This window comes from Triturus cristatus, chromosome 2_1, assembly GCF_964204655.1.
Source record: "Triturus cristatus chromosome 2_1, aTriCri1.1, whole genome shotgun sequence".
Lineage (NCBI taxonomy): Eukaryota > Metazoa > Chordata > Amphibia > Caudata > Salamandridae > Triturus > Triturus cristatus.
In genome coordinates, this window is record NC_140581.1 from 905,887,423 (window position 1) to 905,912,354 (window position 24,932).

The window sequence follows — 24,932 nt, forward strand, 5'->3', positions numbered from 1 at the left end:
ATAACAGATTTTTTTATATATTTTTAGACACCAAGATCTTAGGCATCAGGTAAACACTTTCGGAGTTATCGATTTTCCAAGGTAACAGTAAAATGCTCAAATAACGGTTTTTGGGGTATGAGCCTTGAACATGGTAATGTTATCCTATAGGAGGAAAGACATATACTGCATACATATACTTGCAAGAGATTGTCGAAGGTGCCCTTTAGGACTTAAGATGCTTGGCGGCCAAGGAACAAAGAACCACCATCAGTTTGGGTTTACCTGCCCTGGTGTATCCGGGAGCAGAGCGGCTGGTCGCGATGGTAGCCTTGAGTGTTACACAGCTTAGTCCATAGTACCTGTAACCAAAAATGCTGCAAGAGAGGTTTTGGGGACAAGTCCGCCGGAACCCAGAGGGGGGCTCAGCTCGTGAGAATCTCTGGAGCAAGGGGACGCAATCAGCTTCCGCATACATGGGCTGTGGGACTCGGGTGCAGAAGTGTTTGGCCGGCTGGCCACTAGAGTTAGGGGCTCTCATGGTTCATGGGTAGACCTGGAGAGGGAAAGAGAACAAGACAGCAGGGCCACTCTAGGTGTAGAGCTCGTTGGTCTTGAAGTCCCTCATCGTCAGCATGGCTTTTGCAGAGGTTGTGTCCGAGCTGGACACTCAACAAGCCTTGGTTGCACCAAATACTCTGATACCTAGGGTAGTGGTGCAGGGAGGCTACCGGAGTGTCTAGTGTCTTGAAACTTGCTGGAGAGATGGAGCTATCTAGGGTACTAGTGCAGGGGGACTCCTGGAGTGTCACTGGAGAGACAGGGCCAACCTCTTGGAACCACAGTGACCTCATCCTGGCGAGATGCTCCCTCAGTGGGCCTGATGGCCAGCAAAACAAAGTACCTGACAAGTGTGGTCGGTGCCTGCAGATGAAGGGGGAGGCTCCTTCACTCCAAGGGATACGCTATGTGGTTGGTGAAGCACTGGACAGTCCTCCAGGGGTTTTGGGAGGATGCTCAGCTTCTGGACAAGTTGGCCCGGCAATTGTCAAGGTTACCAGCAGCCAGGCAGGGTTTGGTGCCAATTTTGGAGCAGGTCCTCTGTTCTTGCGGTGTCAGCTCTTCTCTGTCCTTCTTCAGTTCCCAGGTAGACAAATCTGTCAGTCTGGTGTCGGGTGGGGGGAGTGGGGGCTAAATACTGAATTCAGGGGCATTTAGGGGAGTATAAGGTAGTAGCCAAAGGGCTACCTACCCGTTGGGTGTCTACACCCCCTATATGACCACTTCCTGTGAGGAGTGGGCATAACCCTGATCCAGAGTTTCTAGTTTTACCAAAACCAAGAGGATGAAACACTTCTTCAGTTGTCCACTTAAGGTGGCCCAACTTAGGGGTGTGCCTAGCATGTAAGTGTGACACGCCTTCTGAATATCTAATTTCCCGCCTGATCTGGTGTCAAATGGGCCCCAGGGTAGGGGTGGCACTTCCCAGGTTTGAGGAGAAGCCGAAGTCACATATCAAAGGTGGCAGAGGCTTTGAAGCGTCTCACCTTGATATGCTAAATCACTAGTCATCCTGCTGGAGCAGGTGCGATCACCTTCTGCTGCAGCAGGCAGTGTTTCTGACCTCTGAGAGCATGGGCTCTCCCTTGCAGGGGGTCAGAAACTCATCTGTGGTATCAGTCAGCCAGCACACTGTGTGACTAGCAGGGTTTCAGGGGGCACCTCTAAAGTACCCTATGGGTGCATGTCATATTAAATCCAATAGTGGCATTGGTACAGATTTATTACGACAAGGTGTTTGATACCAAACACCATTATTTTCAGTGAATCCATCATGTAACTGGGTAAGTCGTAATGACCAGTGCCCAGTACATGTCCTTAAGATGGCTTCCTGATCACTTGAAATGTCTAGCAATGAAACTAAGCGATACCAAAGGGAATGATGGACGGAGCATTTGAGCAAATCAAACACTCACCCCCAGTCAACTGATTTGGGTTTAATCCATTATCATTCTTTAGCTCACTCCACCACCCCAGTTCAGACATGGCCATATACAAATCAGTCTGACCCTGTGCCTCATGGGCACAGTCCAGCCCGAACTGCCAAGCCATGTCTTTCCTGGACCGCAAACAAGCATCCTGGGACCGGTTTCGGGTTCACAACCCTCATCAGCCAGGCTATCTTGAATCCAGTGGCAAAGTGAGCAAGGGACCCACATCTGGGCATACCCTGCCAACTTAGGGTGAACAAAGCAATACCAAGTGCTCTCCATGCCACTGGAATCAAGCTATCCTGGCTGAAGAGGGGTGAAACCCCGAAACTGGTCCTAGGATGCTTGTTTCCAGTCCAGGGAGGACCTGGCTTGGCAGTTCGGGCTGGACTGTTCCCATGAGGCACAGGGTCAAGGCTGATTTGCATATGGCTGGGTTTAAACTGGAATGGCATGGTGAGCAAAAAAACTATGGATTTAGGCCCAGATCTCTGTACTGGGGTGAATGTATGACATTGTTCTGCATTCTGTCCATCAACTGGTGTTTTTGCACTTGTCACCCCGAGTGGGACGGGTATGCTCCAACGTGAGTACCGTGCTCTCCATACCACTGGAATCAAGCTATTCTGGCTGAAGGGGGTCAAACCCCGAAACCGGTCCTAGGGTGCTTGTTTCCAGTCCAGGGAGGACCTGGCTTGGCAGTTCGGGCTGGACTGTTCCCGTGAGGCACAGGGTCAAGACTGATTTGCATATGGCTGGGTTCAAACTAGAATGGCATGGTGAGCAAAAAAACGATGGATTTAGGCCCAGATCTCTGTACTGTATGACATTGTTCTGCATTCTGTCCATTAACTATTGTTTTGAATTAGCAATGAAACTAGGCATTACAGGGACACATCTGCTTATGCAGATTGATATACCCTCATGTGTGATATAATGCACCCTGCCTTGGGGCTCTAAGGCCTGCTGTAGGGGTGATTTACATATTAAATATTCAGTATACATGGGCATGGAACACAAGGAGTGCGCCATGTCCTATTTTCAAAAAGGTTTGCACCATTTCATGGATACTGCAATGGCAGTCTGCATGCAGTTTGTGTGTGGGTTCCTTAATTTCCATAATGCATGCTGCAGCTCTTAGGGACCCTCTTTAGTATCCTAGCCCTGGGTACCAGGGATACCATTTACTAGGGACTTACAGGAGTGATAAAGTACTTACCAATTTGGTTACAACTGAACATATGTTTGTTTTTAGGGAAAGAGCACTGGAGCCAGGTTAGCAGAGACCCAGTGCACTACCAATCAACATCAATACCAATGAGCAAAAATTGGGGGTGACAGCGTCAAATAGTGGCACTTTACTACAACCACCCTTCCTGTGGGTCTATTTTTAGTGCATCAACAAATGGTTGCTGGTATTGAATGTCTCTGGCACTGTTTATGCTGGGTGAGGGACGCAGTCTTGTAACATTAATTGTGAAAGCCATTCCTAATTCGGGGGCAGATTTCTTGACCGGCCTGAAGGGTCGGTGGAACAAGACTTGTGCCACCTGTTGGCTCAAAAATGAATGGTAGCGGATAATACAGTACCCATGTAAGGTCTTCCGAAATGCTCTTTCCAGTATATCAAATTTAACATCTTGCACCATGCTTGTTTGACCTCAGTGAAACGTCATTGCATTTATCCAACCTCTTCTCCGGAATATCCCAGTTGTAGGCAGGCTGGGGCAGATATATTCCACATGCTCTGGGAGTGCTCCATAGTGCATCACTTCTGGGAGGAGGTTTGTGCAACCCTGCTTAGAACCACGGGTCATTTGGATATGTGTTGGCCAGAGTTATGCCTACTTGAACTCCATGGCTGTTGAAGGGCGCGGGGAGCGATGTCAAGCTTTATTGATCTGGTGCTCCTGTTAGCCAAACGCACAATCACAATGCGATGGAAAGCCATGTCGCTCCCTGGGTCAGCACCATGGAAGGCGGTGGTGCTGCAGTGGGCGACAGCGAAATCAGTGGCATTACACAGAGAGAAGTTGTGGGGCCTTCGTTGATGTCCCATAATCACTGATTGGGACGACTTAACTGCATGCCTTTCGGGGTGCCCCTGATTCGTAGTTACAGCCACCACCATGCACGCAGAACATTCCCACTCAGGGGATAAGACCGTTTCAGTCCTGATAGGGGCGGACACATAGCAATCCACACACCGAAGACACTGCAACAGATGCTTTGAAGTAGGCCTTATGTTGCCCGTTAGTTTACTGTTTCCTTATTGGATATCCATTGTTTACAGTGATGCTTCGCTATGGACCTAATGTCTTTGATTTTGTAGGAGTGGCATCTGCTCCAACTGTACTGATGCAGGCAATGCCTTTCTAGTTCATCACTCGGAGCGACTATTTTTATCTGTATTGTCTAAAAACTCAATAAAGATGTGGGGGAAAAAATTGAGACACCACCTTTGAATGACGCCACCTGAAAAATGCATTTTTAGTCTAATCACTTCTGAAGGACTCCAGGCCGATAGCCGAAGACGAGCCAGGGATCTAGACGTTAGAATTGGATGTCCTAGAGAAGGAGGAAACAAGGGAAGAATGCACTTCCTGTTTACTGCCTGGTATCAAAGCAAAGGGAGCCAGATTCTTCTCAGACAGAATGGAACTGGATTCTGAGTAAAACCTTCCAAATTATCGAGAACAGACAGAAGGCATACATGAGAGAACTAGGCCAAGGATATAGAAGCACATCCAATCCCAGAGCCTGTTTGTTAGTTGTACTTGAAAATTATAGGAGCACTTGCAAATTCTACTGGTTCGTAAACATGTCTATTACTGGGGTGCTCCACTTGAGACATAGATCCCAAAAGACTGAACGGGCCAGAATGAAATCCTGAGAGCTGGGAAAAATACAGCTCAATCTGTCCACTTGAATGTTTTGACACTCCGGGATGTGGATTGCCCTCAGAGATAGAACATTTACCCCCCTGCCCAGGATAGTATCTCTAGATAGATCTGGTTTAGTGACTGGCATTTTGTCCCAAACTTGAGGTTTGTTATATACTTTAGCTATCTATTTTGTGCATCGTGATTATTAGGGCTGAACCCTGATCTGGGGAGATAAAACTTCCAAGACCATCTGCAACGCCATTAACTCACTCCATCTGGATGTGTGGTTTGTCAATTGATTAACCAAAGATCCTGAGTAGATAAATCCCCTAGAACTGCAGCCATTCCAAACTAGTAACATCTGTAGTCAAGAGCTTTAGATTTGGGTAAGCAAAAGGGATCCCCGGACACAGGGTGGAAGTTTCTATCCACCAGGCCATCTGTGTCCAGACAGAAAGAGTCACTCGGATACAGATTTCATAAACCTCTGTGCCCAATTTCGAAGAATGTGTAGAACCACCTGTCCCAGGTGAAAATGGGTCTAAAGAATGACGAACGCTGTTGCTGCCTGAAACAAAAAAGGAAATAAATGAAAAAGTTCTCTTTTCTCCTGCTTGTATATAGAAATAAGGATTATAACCAGAAAGAATAATAATAACCTTATCTCCCTGTACTTGGAGCCGTTCTCTAATTTGAGCCTCTTGTTTCCTTATGATCTGTTCCAAATGGCTGCGAAACTTCATTCTCCTTAAAGTTGGAATGAACACTTTCCCCAAATCCATACTGAAGTTGGCACCTGTATAATTCAGATTCTGTGATGCCACACGAATGGATTTCTTCTGGTTAATGAAAAACCCAAACCTCTCCACATCTTGGTAGAGCTCCACAGTCTAGCTCACCGACTGAGTGTGAAATTGTGCCTGAATCAAAAGGTCAAGGTAAAGGCAATTTTTTATTCTCATGTTATGAAAAAGTGCAGAGGAGCCATAACTCTAGTGAACACTCTTGGAGCAGTCTTCAAGCCATAAGCAAGAACAAAGAATTGCCACACAAAATGTGAACTACTGTACATGACAAAGCAATTGGGATGCCCCGATATGCATCTTGAAAGTCTATTTTGATCAAACAATCCTTAAGACACCACAGGGATAACCTGTTGTAGACAACACATCTTGAAATTAACTGTGGGAATGTAATTGTTGTGGTCTTTTTAAGTCTATATTCAAACGAAATTCCACAGAGGATTCCTGCACTAGAAACACTCCCTAGTGCTCCACTGCTCTGAAGGAACTTGAATGATCCCTCTTTTTAAACCAAGGCCAGAACACTGTCCATCAATATCTGTTTCTTTGTTAGGTTTGAAGAAGTGGAGCAGGCATAAATATGGACTTGGGAGGATTTGGGAAAAAATATGTTTGCATCCCACAGATAAAATCTGTAGAACCCATTAGTCCGATATTGTGGAGATCCATTGATTTAGATAGGACCCCTAACCCGTTTCATTACAGTCTCAGCATTGTCAGGAATGTTGTTTGGGGGTTTCCCTTCCCCTGGAGGATTTGTGGTAGAAATTATTACCCTGTGATTTAGGCTGAAACGTAGACTTGTTAAAAGAAAAATTAAGTCTGTTGCTCTTGATTTGTCAAACCCCTTTTCCTTTGCTAAAAACCCATGTGTATATTTTTGAAAGGCTGTGTATGCTTCTGATTTTTAAAAGATTTATGTAAAACCTCTTCCAGTTCCTCCACAAATACCTATCTGACAATGACATACAAAGAAAGCAGTTCTTTTGTGAGGAATCAACCTTCCGTTCTCTTCACTGTATGTAACTTCTAGCCGCCATCACTTGTGCTGAAGCCGTAGCAAAGAGTCTGATGCTGTCAAAAACCACATTTGACAAAAATGTGTCTTGAACCTAAATGTGTGCAAGCACTTGACAATAGTCCTCACCTTCTTGAATAGCTATAGACAGTGACTCAAAATTGTTAACCAAAGATTGAGAAGCATAGACCGAATATTTCAAATCTCATAGAAAGACTCAATCCTGCATAAATTCATTTCGGAGCTCCTTTAGCTTTTATATCCATACTGTCAGAATCCACAATGTCCTCAGTTAGAGAAGGCTGGCTCACCAGATAATCCAGAGGCGGGTCAATAAATAAAAACTATAGCAGGTCCAGGTTTCCTTTCGTCAAAGGATTAAGTCTACCCAAAAAAGTAGGACGGTTAACTTATCAGGGTCAATTCTTATTGGGGTCGCTCAATTCTTTTTGTAACACATCCTGATTGGCCAGGATGACAGGAAGTCTGGGTACAGCAGGTCTCATGAACTGGAAAAACCAATCATCACTTGTGGAAGGTTGTTCTGTATCCACTGGAAGCTGAAGATAAGACATTTTGGAAACTATTGGCCTCTTTATTCTTTCTGGATGTACTTCTCCATGGGGGGGCCGAGGTATCAGGATACACCGATTCTTCATCTTCATAACCAGAAGAATCCCAGAACGAAACAGATAAAGGAGAAGATACCAAAAACGATGAAGATACAGAGGAAGGAGAAGATTGAGGGGGTGGGAATGATGCTGCCCTGTAACGCTCATATGCCTAAGAGAGCAATCTGACTGTCTCCTGATATATTTTTCTTCAGCAAATAGGGAAGCCCAATACCTTCCATGCAAAGTTTACCCTAGAGAATGAGGTGAAAGATGATGTTTCATATGCAAATGTTTGCCCATTGTGTCATGAAGTGCATCAGAAACACTGAAAAAAAAGTCCCACTGTAAATATAGACACCTTGTCCTTCTACAGATTGCTTTAAAAAAGCCTGAAACATTTGTAATTAAGAATATAAATTAAACACAAATAAACCTGCATAAATAGAAAGACATGTAATGCCATAAAATGGCAGTGATAAAGGTACCCAAAAAAGATTTTAAAAATCCTCTTACCTTTTTTTTTTTTTTTATATAAAAAAAGACTTGAGGCCATATAAAAGGGTAAGATAACAATTATAGCACAATGTCACAAACGTTGAAACTGGCCATAGCCATAGTATTTTGAATAACCAAATGCAATCAGTCAAGTAAAAAAAGCCATTACCTGTCTCTAAGGCAGGCAGCGGGGCTCGGTGCACCGCATTAGCTGAGAGACTAGAAGCAGACACGCACCTGAGCCAGTCCCCACTATCACTTCCAAGAATGTAACCCCTTGCACACGTTGAATTAGAATGCCCTAAACATCACCCCAACTGTAATTAAAGCGATGAGCTGAAAGTCAAATATTTCAGTTTAAAAAAATGACGTACCTGATTCAGCCATAATTTTAGCCCAGTCAAATATACACAGGGTGGACCCAGCAACCCTCAGAATATGGGTCTATTAAATATAACATTCCAGAATGACTCGGTTGGGAATGACAATAATTCTATCACAAGCATCGGAACAAGGAAATAAAAATGAAAATAACTTGGGAGCACCCCTTTCACTCCTAATACCCACAGACTGCGAGAAATCCGGCTGTACAAAGAAAAAACATGAGTGTTTTAGGAAAAGGGAGGATTAATGGGGATGGATCAAAGTCATAAAAAGAGAAAACAGCTTTGGAGGTTGTGAGAAATGAAGATGCTTGAGGTAAACCTCATAAACATAAAGAACGGGATGAGAAAGGAGATGAGATAATGAGCGTCAGTGAATGGAGTTAGCATGTCAAAAGAGCACATAGTCTTCAGATAGATAGGTCTCAAGAACAGGTCAGTTCGTTAGTGGCCACTGGAGATTCAAAATAAATAAGTGACATGAACTTTACTACAGAGGTAAAGGGAAGGAACCAAAAATCTCAGAAATCAAGTAACATTTTAACAAGGTTCTGGTTACCTGGTCATCAAGTGGAATTCCTTTTGCCATTTTCGCTTTGTTCTCTTCAGGGTGATAATCGTCTGCATCATAGAATTTCCATCCCAGCTTACAAGAAAAAGCAAAACACATACAGCATTGGGTATCCTCATGGTGCACACTCAAAGACAGTATCTGGACGATGAGATCCCTTCAAGGGAGTGGACTGTGGAGAGCGGCTATTAACAATATACATCCCAGAAGTGATTTTTTGAAGAATTAGTGGTGATGTGCGGTAGGTCAGTTGCAAAGCTCTTTAAAATGTGTGTTTTATTTACAGTAACTTCTACCCTCCTTTGGGAAACCAGCAGAATCTGGAAAGTTTAATTGCCATACTAATTTCCACACTGTTTTTTCACAAAATATTTGAGGACTGTCAAATCGTAAACTCAACAATCAGTGAAGGGGTTCTTAATGACTGCTTATACATTCAATCTCCAGAGATGTCACTCAATGCAAAACCAAATTTCAGAAACTCTCGATTACTTGCAATAAACACAGACAGAAAGGAACTTGAATGACGAATAAAATCAACTGAAAGTTTTATTTAGCAATTTGCTCAAAAGAATGAATTCTGGCAGTTTTCTGGAATTCCCCTGACTTGGCTACAACTTGGTGATAGTGTTTTAAATACTGCAAAGTTATCCAGAAATAAGATTGAATAAAGTGCACGTAAAATCGTTTTTGTCACTATGTTGAAAAGCGGAATGAAGGGAAAATTCACCAACCTCCAAGGTAATAACACCAAGTAATATGCTTCACAGTAGGAATAGCGAATCAAGAGCAACGTATTACTTTTCAAAATAATACTGAAGCTGAATACATGAAATACAAACATGAAAAGAAAAAACATACACAAAAAATATACAAACCTTAGACTGTAATTTTCATATACAAGCTCTCAATTAAATGTTATTGTTCAATCAACACATACAATTATAATATTTAAATCCATTAAACATAGCATAAACACCCAATAGATACAATAAAATCCTAAAATGAGAAAATATTAATATAACAAGGCAACATGCTTTGATCTTGTGTGCCAAAAAGAAAGAATTTAGCAATAGCAAAGGCCACATAACTACTTGTATCAGTTTTGTATATTCTAAAAGCATCTGAGTACTGCATAATCCCCATGTTCTGATATATGTGGGGATCCATATTGAGCCCCACGCTCTTTAACTTGTATGTGTCACCACTGGCAAAGATAATCCGAGCATATGGGTTCGACACAGTGTCATACGCCGATGACACGCAGTTACTAATCAACCTTGGATCAGATCCCACTGACACCAAATCCAGATTTAAACAGTGCATGTTGTCCATCAACGACTGGATGGCGAGCAACCACCTATTACTCAACGCAAGCAAAACTGAAATCTTGCTCTTAGGCAAGGCTCAGAGAATATGGACAGATGACTGGTGGCTGCCGTCTCTGGGACCCTGCCCTCCACCCAAATCCATAGCGCGAAATCTGGGCATAATATTAGATGATAAACTCTCCATGGAGGCCCACATAAACAATATGGTAAGCACTAGCTACGGTCTAATACGAACCCTCAGAAAAATCTTTAAGTGGATTCCCCTATCATCCCGCATGCCCCTAGTACAGGGACTAAACATTAGCCGCCTGGATTATAGAAATGCGCTGCTGGCCTCCATTAATGAAGAGCAGTTGTCAAAACTCCAGGTCCTACAAAACTCTGCGGCCAGATTGGTCCTAAACCTCCCTCCCTGCATCCCTTCTGCGCCCTGCCTGAAGACCCTCCACTGGCTCCCCATAAAAAAAGAGGATCAACTTTAAACTATGCTGCTTGGTCCACAAGACCCTGAACGGCAATGTGCCGAAATATCTAGCCAAAAAATTACTAAAATACCAACCAACTAGAATCCTGTGCTCCACCAGTAAACAATTCTTAGCAGTACCAAAAGTGCGTACAGTAAGGAACGGAGGCAGAGCTTTCTCTAAAATTGGCCCTGAAACCTGGAACGCCCTACCTCTTTATCTCCGATTGTAACAAGATCATAAGAGGCTCCGCAAAACTCTTAAAACCTGGCTTATCCAGCATTGATGAGCCATCTACTCTGGTTCTTTGAGTATCTGCTGGCGCTGCGAGACCTACGGGTGATACACGCGCCTAACAAATACCAAATACATACATACATAACAGCACAATCTATTCCCTTCTTGGACTCCTATAAGAACCGCAAAAGAATAATACATGATCCTCAGTCTCAAAACCATCATTACATAAGAGACACGATTTGGAAATCAATTTTGTGTTGGATCATTTATGGTTGAAAGCAGCTAGAGGGAGAATCCCAAGTCTAACTTTCAAGTAGAATACACTAGCTTGTGGATGGTTAGAAATGCCCAGAAACGTTTTACATTTCAAAACATACTTGTAGGTTAATAGGAGTCATTCAGCCCACCTACTGGTGTATCTGAAAGCCATGGTCTAATCAAAAGCTCCAAGTATTGTATGTTTACAGTTTTGACACTGACATATGAGGGGTGATCCAATATTCATTTAGCCCCAAACATTCAAACCATGTCTGACGAAATTTCATCCATGGAACATTAGATGCTGTGTTCATCTTTTAAACATCTAGTAGGACTTTCCAATCAGGCTCCAGCGCTTCAGTAGACAAAATGTGGAGCCAGTATAGCAGTGGACTAAGGGTGGCAATATGGGTTATCATTTTGAGGCCTGGGTCGAAACATAACAGAACTGTGTTGAGACTTTGGAGGAGCTTAAAAAAGAGATTTAATGAATCTATTTTTAGCCTTAACCAAATGATACATAGCACAATGGCCCGTTTCTCAGAACCACAAAGTGCTCTCTAAACTCTTTTAATTAAAATTAATTTTTAATGCAAGTTGAAATAGTGGTTAGGAGTTTTTATAGTTCAGGAAAAACGGTGCATTGAATGGATGCATTTACTTAAAGCAAATTACAAGACCAAAGCAATGCATTGTCTCTTTTCACAAAGTATGGTGGGAAACCGGAGCAAACACTGTTCATAATGTCCTTGCATGGGACCGCACTAATCCAATCTCAGAGGAAACTTTCTATAGTAAAGAGATTGGTTTTCCAGCAGCTATGGGCCATGTGGTTTAAAAATGAACCCAAACAGGACCAAAATAAGAAAAAGTGCATTTATTCCATATGCAATTATTAAGGTGCCATATCACTTGAAATTTGATAGTAGAAGTTGGCATGTTAGCATGAACTAATTCAAGCACTGCTTTTCTTTCAAAAGCCGAATTTGTGCATACATGTAAACATGCATTTCCTGCAACAGTCATACGTGAAGAATGTGCTTCTATCATAGGAAACATTTTCTAAATGAGAAAGGAAAAAAAAAATGTGGGGGGTTGTTTTCAATTCGTGGTTTTATACGTGCAGCAGGTTATTTAAGCCTTACCATGAGCTCCTGCCACGAAGTCAGACAGAACAAAAGAATGCGAGCATATGAAAGACACTTTGATGCCATGTTCAAGGGAATTCACTTGAAGACGGAAGACTTTGTGAGTCTGCACCATGAGATAGGAAGTACATCCTGACGCCAGTGACTGCGCAAAGTTCTAAATCTGTCGCTTGCAATCAATCTAGATGTTTAAGAGGAGAGCCTCGCTTTGGACATGGAGATGGTTCAGATCGAAATGACCAGCAATGCCAATGAGTAAATGCTCAGTTTGTAGAAAGGAATGAGGCAAAATTCTCTCGAACTTGCTGATTTAGAAGAAGCTCTTTTGCTGGCTATCGATATGGAGGAGGTCAGTTTTATTACTGTTGAACAAAATCCCACATTTGTGCTACAGACAGAGGAAAAGCAAAGGTCAGGATGGAAGCGAAAGACCTTTCAGGGAGGCTTTCAAAAAGGCACGAAGTAATTTAAAGGAAGCATCTGGAGCTGGAAACATGCAAATACAAATGCATATCATGTGGGGATGAACAGTGCTTCACTAAGAACTGGCTTATGAAATATAATCTATTGGCCATTGTAGTTGTGGTCTGAAATGGGAGAGGGATCCCTGAAGGTCGATGATCGAAAGTGTGACAGATTAAACAGCCATGTTGAATCCTCTGGGGGAAAGAACCTTTTCAACTTAGAAATGGTCACGACTTGCAGCCACAACCAAAGCCAAGCGCTCCAACAGTTTGCCTTTGTCCAGTTATAAGCTGCAAGTGAATTAAAAAAAAGTCAGCACTGCTGCATGGCTTTTGTCAGCTATCTGCAGCAAATCCTACTTGACAGCCGAAAGGTTGCCTTCAGTCTTGTGAATGCAATACAGCATCGCTAGATCCTGATAAAGGTCAGGGCGGCTTTCAAGCAGAAGGACGACTATATTTCCCATTACCATATAAATCCTAATGAGTGGATAATGAGTCTATAATTTAAAAGGGCTTGAGGTCAGTTTTTATTTTTAAGATGGGACCCAACATTCCTCGTTAAAGGGAATATAGCAATCTAACATCTGCACACCACGTTTTTAGTGGTGGAACCAAACTGTGGCAATCATTTTGTAATCTTTGCATTTGCTTCATATGTTAATCTCTGGAAACTGCACCCTTAAAATTGCCAGAGCATGCGCAATTTAGAATATAGCTAACAATTTCATTATTTAAGAGGAATTAGGAAAATGTCATCTAATCCCCAATAAAGGCACTTTAAATGTATGATCTCGCAGCATCACGCCACTCTCTGACGTTGGAGGTGGACACTGGATAATTAAAGTAAACATGTAAGCATCATGTGAGTGCACGAAAGGGGGTGAGGTGGAAACAGTGGTGATCTATTCAGTCGGGGAGGGGGGGGGTCAGATGAAGCCGGGGCTCACCTGCCTCCCAACATCCATACAGAATATGCTGCTGCTTTCTGGAAATCTCTGCCTCATAGCTTCCTGCGGAAAATAATAAGACACTAAAGAAAGGTGAATGTTCAACTCAGCTTTGTTTCCAAATTCTGACATCGTGGAGGGGTAAAGAGGTACAGAAAAACACAGATTCCCCAAATCTCGCATCTACACATCTCAAAAGAAACAAAATGTTTGCCAACACTTGCAAAGAATTCTATTAAATATCGTATCACTGTACCTTACTCGCCAGAAATGCGCCCACGGTGCTTCTGTAAAGACAGATAAAAGCAGAATATTGCATGAGCAATGCTTAGTGGGTTTCTCTTTGTTAAAATTGCCATCTTCTGCCACTTCAAGTTTACAAAGCAAAGTTACAAGAACTACATCTGGACACATGTTTTAAGTGGGCTTTTGTAAACCAAACAGCCAGGGCTTTAAGTGGGACGAAAACAATGGGGGTGGGAGGGGGTCTCAAAGGGGCGTGGCCAATGTAATTAAGGGCGTTTCTTAAAAACACACAAGCAAAAAATATGTCCTTAGCATAGTTTGTCACCCGACTTGCATTTGGCTGTTTCTGTCATTGCATCCAGATTTATGATACAAGTAACATCATACCTACAACAACTCAGGACTTTTGGCTGTGTCAGTGGTTATTAGTTGCATAAGATAACTAAGCAGCAATATCGCTTGTTATATACAATATTGAAAAAGCTTCCACTTAAAGCCCCGGTGACACCACAACGATGTTGCTGCTTCGGAGTTTAAAAAAGAGAAGGGAAATCCAGAGAGAAAATGACTTTCTTTAAAGGACTTCCCTTCCCCTATAACGCTCACCTGGCATGACGTAATTCCGTAACTTCTCCACTAGTGAGAAGTGAGCAGCGCATGTGCACATCGATGTGCCTGCTGTCACTGCAGTCCGGGAAAAACACGGACCGCGTGTGCCAGGGCACAAAACAGAGCCCGATAGAGACCCTTTTCAAGGCCCCCCTTAAACAAGCATTTACAATGCAATGGTCTCGGCATTGTTAAAGTTAGAGCTATTGGCATTGCTCATGACATTAGTTTTTGTTTTTAAAACATTTAAAGAAACGGCATTGTTATTTACAATGTCAATAGCTTAATCACTCTCAAATGCGAGACCTATTGCATTTGCACCCACAGAGCCACACACACAAAGCCACCCACACACACAGAGCCACCCACAAAGAGCAACTCACATAGAGCAACCCACACACAAATAGAGCCACCCACAGAGCCACCTACACACACAGTTACCCACACACACAGTTACCCACACACAGACAGAGCCACCACACATAGAGCCACCACACATAGAGCCACCCACACAGAGCCACACACACAGAGCCTCCCACACACACAGAGCCACCCACACACACACACAGCCACATACACACACACACACACACACAGAGCCACATACACAGAGCCACTTACACACACACACACACACACACACACACAGAAAGCCACAGACATAGATCTAGACACATACACATTGATCTTGGGAGCCAAAGCAGAAGTGGCACCCACTTCACCTCCTGTTCAAATGTTAAGTAAGTCAAATGAAGTATTGGGGCTGCAATAGTTTCAAATACAGAAAACAATTCTTGTAGTAATATATTTATCGCTAAAATCTGTTCTGGGCAGTCAAAATGTACCCGTTCTGGTAGGAACAGTGAAAAAAGTCTTCAAGTATTAGATCATTCTCACTGAGTTGCATACCTGCCAATTCACACGGTGCCACTGTGTTATATACGATATCGGCTACCATCACACGGTCTCCCGGTGAGCCTCCAATATCACAGGGTGGCAGGGAAAACGTGCTGAAAACCAATGTAAATTGTAGTTTTCCAGCTCGTTTTCCAAGGCTTTGAACTGCGACTTCCATTAAGGGGTGTGAAAACTCCCGAGGACATAGGCACCAGCCTCAACAATCTTTTTATTTTTTTTTGGAAGGAGGGAGCAGCTCAGTACGACGTTTTCAGATGCGCTACTGTAAAATAACGAGAAAAGTAAATAAAATGTTTGAGGTAAAAAGTGAAAGACTATACAGTGATACAGCAGGCAGAGAGCTAGAAAGACCACAAAAGGAGCAGAAGCAGCCGAAGAAGCAGAGTGCGCCGCGACGCTTGCAACAATGCCCCACCCGGAGAGGATGTTCTGCACCGAAAGGGACACATGCGCTACCCTGCGTCCGTGCCGACATCAACAATGCTGAGCGTCCACCATCCGTAATTACGGCACCGCGGGCAGCCTGGGCCCCTCCACCAGGCAGTTCAGCCAAAGTGAGCTCCCTCTCCACTCTGGGCAGCGTGACGGCGCCTTGATGTCAGCAGTCGGACGGGACCCTCCCCTGTTCGCCCCCACTGCTGGGGATCCTAACCCCCATGCACCCGTGAAATCTACAGGGCCCATGCTATGTATCACCAGGAGCCTCGAATTCCAACTACTATGTCAGAGACGTTCTGCCGAGGTGAAAGGCTATGGGTGGGGGGGGGGGGGGGCAGGGGCTGTTAATACCGCTGCACTCACTCGAACAGAAATCAATGCCAGACCAGAGCCCCCGGACCAGACCAAAAGGCGTCGAGAGCGGGTGCGTGTCCGACGCAACAGAGGGACTGCGAATAAACCAATTTTCCCCCTTCTAAAAAACCACGTTCCCTGCCCCATGTTGCCGTTCACCACCACTCGCTTCGCCGCCTAGCACCGGCGAGTCGGCGGTTAGCAAGATACATGCAGGCCGAGCGCTGCATGTTTCAGGCCACCCTTCTTCGGCTAGCATAGTTTCGACCGATCACGCCTGGCCAACCATGCCCCTGCTGCCCAGACAAGCGAGCCGTCGGACCTGAATTACCCCAAAATACAGGCCAGCACGGAGATCGAACCCTCGACCATGGCTTTAAACCAACGAAGCTAACAGTCACCTTCGAAACGATGAGCTACAGTGAACGCGCCAGTACACTTCAGTGTCCAGGCTCACCCACCAAAAATATTGGGGTAGGTTAAAAGGACAGGTAACAGCTGGACTGTTGAAATAGACCTAAAAACCCATGCGTGTTAATACCCAGAGCTCTGGCAATTAACTTCATTAAATTCAGTCTGACATCAACAATTTACATATATCCACGCCATTTAACAAAAAAAAAAAATAATAATCCCGTTTCTCTACATGTTTATTCATTTATTCTGAAGTTCTATAGCGCAAACCAGAACCAGTTGGGCTGCACAGTACATTGTCGGGGAACGTAACCAAAGTATTCATTTTGTCGACCGCAGGGGCATGAACGGCTGAGTGAACCCTCTGTTTAAAGCTGTAACCACGAGGGCAGCCCCTCCCCCACAGTGGACGCATTAGTCCTCTAAACCACCAGACACGGCTTAACACGACCAACGCCAGACCAGGGACACAATAGCGAGTAGTGGGTCTGTACAACATATGGCCCAGTCTCCTCACCCCTAGCAATCCGATAACACCCGAGTGAGAAGCAGGGACGCCAAATCTCCGCCCTGACTCACCTCAAAACCGGACGAAAGAAACGATCGCCTCCGCGACGCCGACCAGACCGGACCTCGTGACCAACGGGGACAAAGACGTGTATTTCTGTCTTTGAAACGTTCTCCGGGGGAGAGGAACGAGCAAGAGTCTTACAGGAGAGAAATTGAAGGCTAAAGGAGACAAGCACACCACTGCCTTTCTCCGAGGCGAAGCAGAAATGCCTCGGAGAAAGGCAGCGGCGCTTTCGGATTCGGGGGCGTGTTTTTCTTTTCTCTCCTCTTGCCATTGGCTGGAGGAGATAATTCGAAAAGTAGCAAAAAACACGCCCCCAAATCCGAAAAGGACGGGCCTGTTCGGAGACACAAAGCCTCTTCTCCAATGGCTGGCCAGCATTTAAGAGGCCAGCCAATGGAGAAGAGGAGAGAAGAGGGGCGGGTTCAAGCCCCTCTTCTCCAAAACATTAAATCTCGGAGTGAGACTGCGCAAGCGCAGCCTTCGAGCCGAGACCTAAAAACTGCCGGTGCTCAGCACCGGTGAGAGCCGGCCCACTTAAAGCCCTCCATACAGCACACCTGACCGAGGCCTGTAGTGCATAGTGTGACATGTCTTGCAAATGAATATTCTATTCCTCTTTTATTTCACGCACTAAAAAAACTGAAGGGGCACTGGACTTTAAAATAAGCAATGCGTTTCATGCCAGGGTAATCTGAATTTCTGGATTTTGCCATTCTGATGTTTCCTTTATTAAATTGTCTGCAATTACAAAAACATTAAGGTCAAGATAATATGTTTTTCCTAAGTAATCGGCGCTGAGAAGTCTTGCTTCAACAGCAGGCCAGTGACCATACACAGGAGAAGCTTCAAATCACAGAAAAGCTGAGAATCTTACTATGCTGTATATCAGATATACAAACAGTAAGTCCTTTTGAAGTAAGTTTAGTCAGATGAAATTCAACAAGCATTGGCATAGCCAATAGGTCTCGCCTTTGGGACCTTATAAGTGTTTAGCTATGCAACAGTTGATGTTGTTGCACCAAGGATATTGTGCTGGATAACTAAACACTTATAAGGTCCTATTGTATATGCCAATAGGTTTTGCTTTTGGGACCTTATAAGTATTTAGTTATGCAGCATAATATCCTTGGTGCAATATTATGAACCGTTGTATGGCGAAACATTTGTAAGGTCCAAAATGTGAGACCTATTGGCTAGGTGAATGTTTGAGAGAGTGGTTTGAAGGAACGTTTTTGTAATGTTAATCTGTATTTTTTATAAATGTGAGAGGTTGGCCTGGTATATGCTGACCACTAATGATAGTGTGCATCTTGCACTTGTTTAAACAACCCTTATTGATGAATAGCTTAAAGACAACATTTATTGAACGCTATCCTAGTGTTAGTTATGGAGAGAAGCCTTTGGTCTAAGAGTTATAATAAAGCAACACTTTTAAGCATGCAAAAACTTCTTAAATATCATTTAAAGCGGTGTTTTGTTTTAAACCAAATGCCAGGATGTTTAGTGCACGTTCCCTACTAAATTTTTTTGTGCTTTTGGTTTACGTTTTTAAACACTTGAATTATTTGCAACATACATTCTTGTCTGTTAAATAATTGTGTCAAAATATTGTGTATAAATTGCGGCTGGGGGGGCTTAAGGCAAAAACTGTGTCTGTCTGCAGGTTTGCTCTCGGTGCAGTATTATGTTTTTCTCCAGTTTAAAATAGCGCACACTCCACACAAAGGTATTGGAGCCCTTTCATAAGCACCAGTTACGTTACACAAGGATGCATTTTTTTTTTGGGGGGGTAGACGATTAAGGAATTTATTTGCCAAGAAACACAGGATATTACGCCCACTCACAAACTCGAACCTGGTTGCCCAGCTCCAAAGTTGCAGCTCAAACAGTTAAGCCACATACTTTCCAAACTCTTACAGCTGTGTTTTTTTTTTGTTAACTCCCCACAAAATATAAGCATTCACGCATATCAAAACAGTGCCAAACTTTATTAAAATTGCGCATGGTTTCATGGCTGAGCACGTAAAGACTAATTTGAGGCTTTTGTAAACAGAAACATGGATGGGTGCGAGAAAAGACAGAGGCGCAAAAGTGTGGATGGTAGATTGCATGGGATAGCTGGATGCTCTGGTGAATGAATACATTACTGGATTGATGGATGTCTGTATAGAAGAGTGTGTCAGGGTCTAAAAGTATGGTTGTCTGAATGCACGCTAAAAATAATGGATAGATGGATGTGTGGGACAAGAATGGATGGATAGATAGATGAATGGATTAAAAATTGCAAGTATATTAATAATGTTCTAAGGAATGCGTTAATGGGCAGGTGGATAATTGAAAGCCAAAATCTATGTAAAAAAACGGATGGATACCTGCATGGCCAGAAAAATTCTTTGGGTGATGGAAATAGTTGAATGTATGGATGCTTAATGCATGGGCGGTTAAATGGTAAAATGAGTGCAGATGGATGGATAAATGCTTATTGTCTGTGCTTATTGGTGCATGCCTGTATAGGAGACGGTGTTTCAAAGGATGTTTATAACAATGCATGCTCCAAATAATAAACAAATGGATAGAAGGGAGAATGGATGGATAGATGAATGGATTTAAAATTGCATATGTATAAATGATGTTCTGGTGAATGCGTGCATGGACAATTTGTTTTTAAAAATAGGTTCTGGCACCCAAAGTCATAACATTGCTTAACAATGTAGTTGCCGGATAACAAATGTGGGGCCTCAATGCAAAAAACAACACACACTAAAAGTTCACGGGGCCTTGGAGGTGGGCACGCATTGAGGCTGCAGGCTGGGAAATTTATGCTTTTACCTCTTTTCCATCACCCGGTTATTAAAAGAAACGTTTGGTTTGGGTAGTAAAGTAAAATGTGGACATGTTAAATTGTAATATGGGGTGGTGTGATATAGGAAAGGCAGAAGGGAATTAAGCATGTAAGCACCCAAGGATCCAATTAAATTGGTTTAATAAAGCACTATTAGGTAGAGCGAAGCAGAACATATGTATTTTTCTTCAAATGTGTTATTTTGTTTTAATTAACAGCCTAACATGTTTAGTATTTGTTTTTCCTTCATAATAATTACGTGTTATGTATTGTGTAATGTTTTTAGAGGATTTTGTTATGCGCGTTTAGCCATACTCTGGCTAAAATTAAGCCCCTTTCATAACAGTGTGGTAAAGGTCTGGCTAGTAGAAAGGACAGGTTTAGGGGGGATGGGAGTGTTAGCAAGTGATCATAAATAAAAGGCTCCGCTGAGGGGAAACAGGAATAAAGGAGGAGGGCTATGTCTGGCTTGTGCCACACTGGCGCCGCTGGTCTGTTTCCTGCTGACACTTCTAACCTCAGCATTCTAATGTAACTGCGGGGAAGCGGCATGTATGCACTTGATGCTGTATTCTGTTTTTATCCAGTTTTAAATAGTGCAAACTCAACACAAACGTATTGGAGCCCTTCCATAAGTACCAGTTACGTAACACAAGGATGCATTTTTTTGGGGTACTCATGGGCGATTAAGAAATGTATTTGCCAACAAGCACAGGATATTAAGCTTACTCAGAAACTCAAACCAAGTTGCCCAGTTCCAAAGTTGGCAGCTCAAACAGTTAAGCCACATACTTTCCAAATTCTTAAAGCTGGTGTTTTTTATGTCTCGCCTAAGATAGAGACCTTAAGATAGAAATGCGTGCCCGTTTTACCCCAACTCATAAACACTTTGCAGTAATATTAAAAATATTAAAAATTGTCTAAACGCTTCAGATGGGCAAATCTTTTATACACAAATCTGCACGCTCTCACAGGAAAGCAAGGGACAACATTATAAAGTCCCAAAGAAAAAACCACGAATAAGATAATAAATTTACACTAAAAGAGAAAGACATAGCCCGTTCCTCCATGTTGAATTTTAAAACAGTTTTATTTTCTTTAAAGCATAATCTATACATATCTTCCAGAGACTTTTACAAACACTAACAGCACAAAGCAATGCCTCCAACTTAAAAGAGTTGGACTTTTTTGTTAAAGGGTTGTTTAACTGCTGTCTTGCAGTTGAAGATTTCTTTAAACCACAGCTTTGGCATTGTTTCGAAGTCCCATTAATTTTTCAGAAGCGCTTAAAACTAACAAATTGCGCAATTTAATCTGTTTTACACAAACATTCGCCAAACCGACCCATGCATTTTCTGCTAAGTAGCAAAAGTACATTTAAGCATTGTTAGTAAATTATGTCGATATTGCCTTGTCCTGTGGGGGAATAAAAAAATAGAAAGAGAGAAAGCGAGAGACAGAGTGCGAGCAAAATACAGAGTGAATGAGGGGGGGATAAAAAAAAAAAGAAATAGCAAGAGAGTGCGAGTGAAAGACAGTGAATGAGGGGGGGAATACAAAAAAATAAAGAGAGAAAGTGAGAGAGAGTGCACGAGGGAATGACTAATGCTAAAAGTGTAACAGCAGCGGGTTTCAGGAGAGAGAGCCGTGCACGAGGGAATGACTAATGCTAAAACTGTAACAGCTGCTGTTTTCAAGCACACTCGTGCTTGTGGCACCATCCGCCTTGCGGGAGCGAGCAACAGCCAATTAACATGCGCACTGCTGCTCGCTCCCGCAAGGTGGATGCAGCCACAAGCAGGAGTGTGTGCTTGAAAATGAGCAGACTGATGGCTAAAGGCCCTCCTAGAGCAGCGCATACGCGCTGCCTAGGTGAAGCCTCAAAAGGAACCCTCACTCTCTACAATACTAACTACAAGTCACTTACAAGAAGAGGACAAAATGCCGCAACATAGTTAGGAAAGCATAAAAATGAGATTTGAAGTGTCACAAATTCAAGGCAGGGCATATCTACAAATTAATATGGAATTGACGACCTCCACTACATAATCAATAAAAATATCACATCCAAGAGTACTTCTGTTGTTCATATCCAAAAATGCCCATGCAACACGATTAGGGCTTCCAGTTTTATGGTATTTATTTTTTGTAACATTTCCGTCTGCATTTATCCAGATTTCTTTTTTTTTTTTTTTTTTTTTTTTTTTTTAAATCAATTTTTGGGTATTTATCCATTTTTATTTTGTGTTTTGAAAATAAATGGAGTTGCATAATGGTATATTTCCTCATCTAGCACTAGCTATACGGGCGACTGCGCACTGATGGGGAATCCCGATGGGAGAAGACATGCACGCCATATCGCTATGTGCCGATTATATCCTGCTATATATCAGAGATATCCGAGCTATGCCGTCTGTCATCCCTAACACCCTTAACCTCTTCGTGTCACTGTCAGGGCGAAAAGTAAACTGGGGTAAATCATGTTGGTTTCCCTTCGCCCCCACACATAGGACCCTCACCTCACCGTTGGTGGCTCCCCAGTGCCGTGGCAGCCAATCATGTAACGCTATTTAGGGAAACGGATATACCACACAGACCGAGACTTAATGGATGGGAACCTCACTAGAACGCTCACTGCACTGAAGTCGCAGAAAACATTTTGGAAAACCCTTATTCTCTCAGTGGCGGGGAGAGTGTGACTGATCAAGATGGTAGTGCTCCCACGCCTTCTGTACCATTTTGCACTTGCGAAACTGTACCTCGCCTCAAATCAGGGGGGCTTAGCCGCCCCGAACATAGAACACTATTATTTGGTGCCTCAACTGCAATGGGTGGCCAGGTGGGTGTCAGAATCATGCCTGGAAGACACAGTGGAGTATGGTCCCACATACACCCTGGACCTGATACTCCACTTTTTCCATCCATGCTCTTGCCCGCCCAGGGCCCTCCCACTGTTGGTACAGGTGGCCTACAGATGTTTCCATCATAGCTGGTTTCTCACCAAGCAGATCACGCCATATGCTCCTGCCTTTCCAATACTAGGCATGCCAAGTTGGGATGGCAGAGTTGGGGGGATGGAAATCGTAGCTTGGCACGAGGCAGACATCCACACGGTGGGGGACCTATATAGCGATGGTTTGCTGGTGACATATGAGTCATTGGTATGCGAAGAGAGAGTTCCACCTGGATTCTTCCTCAGTCATGCCTCTGGGACCAGCATGCTGAGATGTCATTGGGGAGACATCACACGTGAGCCACAAATGCACCTCTTGATGCAGTACATACATGTGTTAGGCACAGGGAGGTACCTCACTAGATGGTCCACGGAGGTACTTCGTATACACACCTCAGTAGGGTAGCGTCCTTGAGGGACCGCTGGGAAGCAGACCTGGCTCGCCCCTGCACAGCCAAAGACTGGACCATGATGCTGTCCAGCCCCACGTCAGTCTCTAGGAATGCAAGATTCCGTCTGAACCAGTTCTATATTCTGCATAAAGCATATCTCTCCCCAGATAAAGTCAATAGATATTTCGTCAGGCAAGACACAAGCTGCTTGCACTGTAAGATTACCAACGTTGATTTCCTACACATGTTGTGGATGTGCCCTACATTACATTTCTGCTGGGAGGGAGTGATACAACTCTTGAACTCGTGCACTGGGAGAACACTCCCAAATAACTGGGAGGCCTGCATATTGGGTGTGCTCGCCAGAGAAAAACCACACAGAGCCACTACCCGATTCCTGGACCTGGGACTGGTTGTAGCCAAAAGACATCACAAAATGTTGGAAGTCGGAAGACCCCCCCACCCCGACCCTACAGGCTTAGTTTCACTTCATACTCAATTGGGCCGAGGGCGCTGCTCTACACTGGGAGGACACACTTGGCCTACGTAAATAACCAATCTCATCCCTGTGGAATATAATTCTATCGACACTCTAGGTAGCGCTGGCTCCGAGGAATGCTACAGACAGCCCTGACACTGTACCTCCTGAATTAAGCCCGTAACGATGATGTCATACATGAATAGCTGGGTCAAATAAACAATACATAACACGGTCACGCAGGCGATTAACATAGGACTTCAGGGTGCCATAAGAGATGCAGATACACACCCCAACTGTTTGTTAGACCCAAACCCACCCAAAGTTTCAATAGTTTTGTTCTGATTTAGTGGTCAGATCTGTAATTACTGGAGTTGCAATTCTGGTGTGGCTACATACAAACGCATCAGCATCTATCACACGCTTACACAGTCCGGCTACCATTACATACAGCAAAACGGCATCCTTACGCAAGTACATAGCAATCTAACGAGTGGGTTCCCTGTTCCTTTTTACTGTCAAACGCAATGCGATAACATGCTTGCCACATCGTACCCTGCTCTAAAGTTGAAATTTTATGTGGATGCATATCCCTTTAACGTAATATTCTTTAACGGATGGAGACGTCGGTTACATGTGTAACCTCAAAAACCAATAAAACAGATTAAACAAAAAAAAAGTATATTTCTCCATTTGTTTAACGGAAAAACAAGCACTCACACGTTGATGCCTGTCTTATTTTAGCAAATTAAGTAGACAAATATACCAAAACACTATAGCCACAGGTCAATATTAGCATTATATCTAAATATATCTTAACATATCCCTGTATTTTGGAATATCTCATCCTCTCTTTTAACTCCCTATTCGGTCTATCTGTTCAGCTGTTGGCCTGAAATGTATAAAGGACTGAATGGAGAGTCACTCACATGAAGCACAATTTTCTGTATTTTTCTGCTTTAAAAATAAATGCAGACAGGAAACAAATTGTTTGATTTCTGTATCTTTCTGCAAAAAAATCAGGAAAAACTAAAAACTGTGAGCCTTAAACATGATGTAAATTGTAGGCACTATAGAAAGGCATACTGGAGCATTTATGTATACTAAGATAAGTTATTCT

The 24,932-nt window shown here is 43.3% G+C and overlaps 1 protein-coding gene across 3 annotated transcripts in view; it reads right to left on the reverse strand.

Moving 5' to 3' along the window:
• The window catches only part of IDNK (IDNK gluconokinase), a 152,804-nt gene that overhangs the window by 87,519 nt on the left and 40,353 nt on the right, over window positions 1–24,932 (reverse strand). For all 3 annotated transcript variants that reach the window (XM_085633168.1, XM_085633164.1, XM_085633163.1), the window contains exons 2-3: window positions 13,851–13,881; window positions 8,728–8,814 (exon numbers count right to left, since the gene is read on the reverse strand). In XM_085633168.1, coding sequence (XP_085489294.1) covers window positions 8,728–8,814; window positions 13,851–13,881 — 118 coding nt within the window. The remainder of the gene's footprint in view (window positions 1–8,727; window positions 8,815–13,850; window positions 13,882–24,932) is intronic.